The 6779-nt window shown below is 48.6% G+C and overlaps 1 protein-coding gene across 1 annotated transcript in view; it reads left to right on the top strand.

Annotated features, from left to right (window-relative positions):
- Nucleotides 1–6461: 6461 nt before the first annotated feature.
- The window catches only part of Syt13 (synaptotagmin XIII), a 39204-nt gene continuing 38886 nt past the window's right edge, over nt 6462–6779 (top strand). The window contains exon 1 of the mRNA XM_005384072.1: nt 6462–6726. Coding sequence (XP_005384129.1) covers nt 6544–6726 — 183 coding nt within the window. The 5' untranslated portion in view covers nt 6462–6543. The remainder of the gene's footprint in view (nt 6727–6779) is intronic.

Below are 6779 nucleotides of genomic sequence, written 5' to 3' on the forward strand. Positions count from 1 at the left end.
GGTCCTGGATGAACAGGTGTGTCACTTCATAAAGACGCTCCAAGCTATCCTTGGGACCTATGTGCTACTTAGGTTATACATCAACTGTAAGTTCAAAATGACAGCAGCACCTTAAACATTTTATTTTAATCTAAATTGTACCTTCTGATTTTTGCCTCCTTGTTGATCATAACTCTGTGTCATCTTTCTTAAAATTTATTCCATACACTAGTACAGACAAAAAGCTTGAGCTGTGCCTGACAGGTAGGAAGCACTTAATAAGTGCTAACACTATCCCTCCTGTGCACACGCATAGGGCCTCACTTATGACGGCCAGTCTTGTGTTCTTCACAGTGGAGGAAGAATTTGGAGACATTTGCCTAATAATCTGATGACAGAATCCTAGAATTTCATTATTTTCCCCAACCTTTTCCAGAGAACCACCTACTTTAACAGCAACTTACCTATGTGGATCTCTGCAAAGCCCTCACCTTCGTTTTCATAAAACAAACTTTTTCATGCTTCTGTTTCATCCATTGACTTACCGGTTAATTGAAGTGTTCGATTCAGTAATGAGATCAACTGACATAAAAAGATTTGGAGATTGTGTTAGTCAGATTATGCCACTGCGAAAAAATGTCTAAGAGAATCAGCTTGAATGTAGGATGAGCGGGTATGGTGGCTCACGCCTGTAATCCCAGCACTTGGAAGGCTGAAGCAGGAGCACATAGTGAGTTCAAGGCCAGCCTGGGCTAGATAGTGAGTTCAAGGCCAGTCTGGGCTAGATAGTGAGTTCAAGGCCAGTCTGAACTATATAGCGAGACCCTGTCTCAAGAAAGAGAGAGAGAATAGATTTATTTAGGTTCAGTTTAGAGTTTTCAGGCTGTGCATGGTCAGCTGGTTCCATTTCTTTGGGGCCTGTGGTGAGGAAGAAGATCATGGCAGGGAGCACTTGGTGGGGCAAAGCCGCTCATCTCATAGCAGAGAGAAGGGAAGGGCCCTGGTCCCAATATAACCTTCAAGGGCTCACACCCCCAGGGACCTACTTCCTCCTTCTTCAAGGGCATGCAGTTTCCACCACCTCTTCATTGTGGCTGGAGACCAAGCTTTCCACACATGAGCCTTTGTGGGACAAGAAAGATCTGAACCACAGCAGGACAAACACAGTAAGCCTAAGGCAGCAGACACCTCCACTAGAGGGGAAGAAAAGGGCCAGGACAGCTAGCGCACAGGCTGGGGGCCCCAAAGCTTCATCCAGCTATGGAAGGAGTGAAAAACTGGGGCTACCCGAGAAAGCTGGCTCAGTGCAGTTTGGCTCAACAAGTTAATACTGTCCCCTGCTCAGTGCAGGGATCTGCAGAACCAATCTTCATGCAATTGCTAGTGAGCTGTAAACCAATCAGGCATTGCTGGAAGGGCTTGGTAAGGCTGTCTTTGGGAAGCGGAAATTTGTTTTACAACATAAGCCATTTCTTTTGCAATGTAAAGGCCCTATACTGGGTGTCTTACAAAAGCTAGCACTATATAACCTCCACAGTAATCCCCAGGAAGACAGAGTTTCACCTCCTTTTTTATATCAGTTAGCTCCTGACGTGTAACAACACCTCCAAGACCTAGTGGCTTCCAATGATTCATGGGTTAGCGTAGCTCGGTAGATTGGCCCTTGGTTGGTTTCAGCAGGGTGGTTCTTCTATTTTTAGCTGGGCTAGGACACATCTTAGGTGAGGACGAGTCAGCTGCGCTGCTCTCCTTCTGGGGACTGGCTGGCTGTAGGTTTGGGTGGTGGGAATAACTAGCATCTTTAATCTCTCATTGCCCACAGCCTAGACTGGGCTTCTTAACTTGGGGGTTGAGTAGGACTCCATAATGCAGAGCAGAAACCTTCAGGATAAGTTTAGAATGGCACAGTGCCATTGCTACCATGGTCAAGGAGCCAAATGAAGTCACAAGGCCATCGCAGATTAGAGAGTAGAGCAGTAGATGCGACCTCCTTGCAAAGTCACATTGTGAATGGGTTTGGACACAGAAAGAGGAAGAATGGCAGCCAATTTTGCAGCCAATGTCTCCTACCCTTTCCATACGTGAGGAAAGTGAAGCTCAAGCCAGTTAAGCTGCCTGACCATCCAGGGACTCCTAGCTGGTCAGCTACAAGGCTGGATTAATACACATCCACAGGACTCTACTAACTAAATTTCTCAAAGCTGCTTTATTAAAAAATTCAAGGATTTAGAGCAAATGAGATCATTTGAACTTTTACATCAACAAATGCTTGTGAGTGTTCATTACTTATACAGCACCGTGTGCTAGGTCACTCCACAGCATCCTTATGGGATACAGATGATTAGCTCCTCCTACAGATTAGGAAACTAAGGCCACAGCCTAGGATGCTGTTCAAAAAGGATTTGAACCCATTTCTTCTGTTTCCTTCTGTTCTTTCAGGCATGCTGGAGGCGCCTAGTCTGAGGTTCATATACTGCTAGGAGGCATCCCAAAGTCCTTGAACAATTTAGGGTTACATATAAAATTACATGTATGTGTAAGTAGCATTTCTCTGAAAAAGGAAATATTTTATTAGGTTCTCAAAATAGACTATGACTTCCACAAAGCCAAGCACCATATTTGTAGAAAAGTCTTGACCTTCCTCCCAACCAGGAGACAGAGCCCTCCTGATTATGCCCCATTACCTCTGTATGTTCAGAAACCTAGAATGGAAAGAAGCCTTGGGTTATATCCTGATGAAATTGAATGCCACCAAGGTCCTATGCTTCTTAGAAGCAAATCTCACCGTGTCCTCTAGATTGCAGTGGCACGTGAATAAATGCCAGATGGCTGAAAAGGTTCCACCAACACAACAGGTAGCTGCAATGGTCAAAACAGTGATGCTTTGATGCCAGAATTTTCTCCACCATCTGCAGACTTAGACTTGGAATCAGAGCCCCAAGGCCTAACCCCTTTCTCCTTTCTGCCTTAAGATGTGACCCAGTGATGGGTTTTTCTCTATGAAATTTGATATTTGCCACTTGCTCATGCACCCATAATCCCCAGCCTTCTTGCTCTTACAATGCTCCTGTTAATGGCTCTGAGCCTTGGAAGGTAGAAATGTCCCACTGAGTCACCTGCCCCTCCTTGAATTAACAGGCAGATGCACTTCTATTGAGCTCATGTTGGAGGATTTCAGCTTATTTGTTACTGCAGCAGAACCTAGTCTACCCTGACCTACAATCCGAATCTAGCTCTTTCATTCATTCCTTCTACCTTTGAGACAAGCCACAATTTCTCTGGGCCTGTTTCCTTATTGGTAGAAGGGATTCCTTATTGTAGAAGGGATTCTACAAAATGACCTCTGAAATCTTTCCAGTGCTAAAATTCAGTCGTTCCCCTTGCATGTTTTCCTTCCTCCTAGAACTATCTGAAGACACCATAGGTACTTGCTAAAGAAGAGGATCTTATTAGGGGTGTACTGCATCACAGTGACACCTTGGAGAGTGACAGACAGCAAATACCATGGTGTGCCTGTGAGATTATAATGGAGCTCACGTGACATCCATAGCACAATGCATTCCTTGTGTGTTTGAAGTGATGCTGAGGGAGACAAACCTCATGCACTGCCAGCCATATAAAAGTACTGCACGTACAATTGTATATAGTACCTCGTACTGGATAATAACTCTTCACCAGTTTCTGTATTTACTATACTATACATTTTTGTCATTATTTTAGTGTGTGCTCCTTCTGTGTATGACATGAAAGCCTACTGTAGTGTAGTGTGCTGGGTCATACCGGCAGCAGCCCCATCAGTTTCATGGTTGCTGTGTTGGAGCCCAGGGTGCATGACTGACCTCTACATGTAAATGTGTGTAAGTGCACTGCCCGTACAAACACGACTGTCCCATGATGAATACTCAGAATATGTTCTGTATTTAACTGTATTTGAAATCCTTTCTCCCAGGTAAAAGCATTCTAAGACCTTAGAAATTCAGAGTGATGCCTTGGGGTACTTAACTGCCAGCAAGCACAATATTGATCGGAATATCAATGGTGACATTTCATCCAGAGGTTGAGGGGGGACCCTCAGGGAACCTCCCTCAGCCTTGTATAATGCCCTTCTCTGCTCTTGGAGCCTGGCAGCCCCAAAGTTCCCAATTACCGCAGACCTCATCCTCAGAAGCTGTCTAACCGTTCCCCTCGGCTGACGCTGTCAGCTGCCTGCCTCGGAAGACACGGTCTCATTTTTCAAAGGGACTCAGTGGTGCCTTTTCTTAGAAAGCTGTCATTAAAGCCACTGTCCACATATCAGTAGCAAGAAGCCAAAGACACCTCTTTGATGCGATGTGTGAGGATGTCTGTTGGATAGCAACGGCTCCCCAGATCCTGATGATTCTCCTGGGGTTCAGCTCTCTTGAGGTCTATTTCTGGCTCTTGCATTTGAAAGAGGGCTGGGGTCCCTCTTCCTGTTATAAATAAAGGCCACTGCAGCTGCTTGCATCCCAGTAACCATAGTAACGATGGGCCACATGACAGGTGTCTGATCTCCATCAGACATTTCCTGCTATTAAGTATTCTTTATCCTTCCTTCCACCCCGCCCTGGATCCTGTTTAAATTGGTGGCAGTGAGGGCCTCCCACGGAAGCAGCTCAGGCCTAGGAGACCTGGAGCCAACAGAATTAATTAAACCTCTTATTTCCCCCAGAATATTTTGCAATGCCAGGCCCAGGAGCCAAGACAACCTCCCCAGGAAGCTCTGATAAGAGAGACTGCTAAATCTCACACCAGGGATTGAGGGAGCTCAGCTCCACAGCGGGCAGCAGCAGGGCTCAGGGGGAGATTAAGCCTGGTATACAGCAGGCACAAAATCAATGCTTGTGGAAGAGTCAACTTAATGAAATGGATCTCACATGGCAAATGAGAATCCTTTCCAGACACTGCAAGTCCTACATGACGTGACAATGTGAGTCATTCAATGGCTATTAAGTGTCTGCTGTATGCACCCATCAGTGAAGGCGGGATGCACTAAAGATGTTAGCTTGTTGAATGAATCCTGCCTTTCTGGGAGCAGTTGAAGTGCATGGCCATGTTGGGAAGTGTGCAGAGTCTGGAGGGTTCACAGGGATCCCATCACAAAGGGTTTTGGATCAAAATTATCTCCGGGGTTTATCTCTGGAAACTTTGCAGCTCACACGCACAGACAGCTTTGCATTTCAGAAACACCCTTTTTGATGCCCTGTAGGGAAAAGGTAAGAGTCAGACTATGGTTTTGACCAAAGAGCCCAGCTCTTGAGAGAATGGATAACCTTTCTTCTTTCCTCTTGGAACCTGGCCAGTGTGCTGTGTGATGCTCCTGCTACGTGGCTAGGCCCAGTGGAGGAGAACCAAAGTGTGTGGCAGTGACCACCAAGAGCTGGCCATGTGAATGAGCCATTGGACACCCAGCTCAGGGGGCCCCAGATGACTGCAGTCCCAGAAGGCACAGCACCGAAAACCACCCAGCTGAGCCCAACCACCCCACAAAACCAGGGTAAGTAGGAAAGTGTTCTAAGCCACTCAACCATGGGTGGTTTTTATTCAGTAACTGAAAACCTGGAGCAGGCGACCCACCAGGATTCACCTTGCAGCTCAGCAGGAGAAGTCTAGCTGGAGAGATCATGGACTGGGCCCTCACTGGCTTCCTGGGAATTTGTAGATAAAATCCTGACAGCCCTCCTCACTGGAGTCCAGCCCACCTGGAGCATGGCCAGCTCAGCCGATATCTGCTGAATCGAACTCTGCTCTTAATGGAAAATGCAGTGATCACTCTTGTCTTGATCTAAGACAGCCCTCCCCACATCTGCAATCCTAACTTCCCCAAACGCTAAGCATGCTTTTGTTCTGAGTCTGTGTACTCAGCCACTGCATCTGATGCTCTCTGTTCTCCACAGATGAGTGCTTTTGAGGGTGGGCTTGAGTGTAGTTCCACATGTCCAGTGTCCCCTCTGAGCCTGGCCTCCTCATCTGTACATGGGATGAGAATTCCTGCAGATCCAAAGAGATAATAAAAGTGAAAGGCCAGGTCGAACCTAGGCAGAACACAGACGTAAATGGCTGCGCTGTAGTCCTCTTCGGCAGGACATTGGATTGTCTCAAGCTTGTCTTCCTGTAGGAAGCGTCCTCCCTAGGTGAGCTGGGCTGTCTGCAGCTCCGCCTATTTGCAAAGCTCAGAGGGTACTGATATGACAGCCTCTTTGCCAGGCCCTGGGAGAGTAAGAGTGTGGTGAGCAAAGGGTTAACAGCCTGGTAAAGTCACAGGCCTGGGTCTGAGCGCTGCTGGTGCCCAGCCGTCCCTGCAGGGCGCACCAACAACCCTAAGTGAGGCTTCTGTCACCTGGCGGCTGGGCTCCTGTCGGGGTGGGGGACTGGTCACACGTTGCTGTTTGACGCGGCTCTGGGTCAGCCTCCGGTCTGACGTCCTCCCTGTCCCCGCCTCCCTCCCCGCCCCTCCAGCTCGCTGGTCGGCGGCAGCGGGAGAGCTGCCTGGAGGCGGGAGGCGACGGGAGGCGGCGGGAAGAGCCCCGCGCAGGAACCCGCACCATGGTGCTCTCCGTGCCTGTGATCGCGCTGGGAGCCACGCTGGGCACGGCCACCAGCATCCTTGCGCTGTGCGGGGTCACCTGCTTGTGCCGGCACATGCACCCCAAGAAGGGGTTGCTGCCGCGGGACCGCGAGCCGGATCCGGAGAAGGCAAGACCCGGGGTGCTGCAGCCTGCCCAACAGGTGAGCGGTCCGGGCCGCGGGGACGCCTGGGGATGTCGCTTCTCTCTGGCGCG

Source organism: Chinchilla lanigera, unplaced genomic scaffold (genome assembly GCF_000276665.1).
Source record: "Chinchilla lanigera isolate Chin_1 unplaced genomic scaffold, ChiLan1.0 scaffold00021, whole genome shotgun sequence".
Taxonomy (NCBI): Eukaryota; Metazoa; Chordata; class Mammalia; order Rodentia; family Chinchillidae; genus Chinchilla; species Chinchilla lanigera.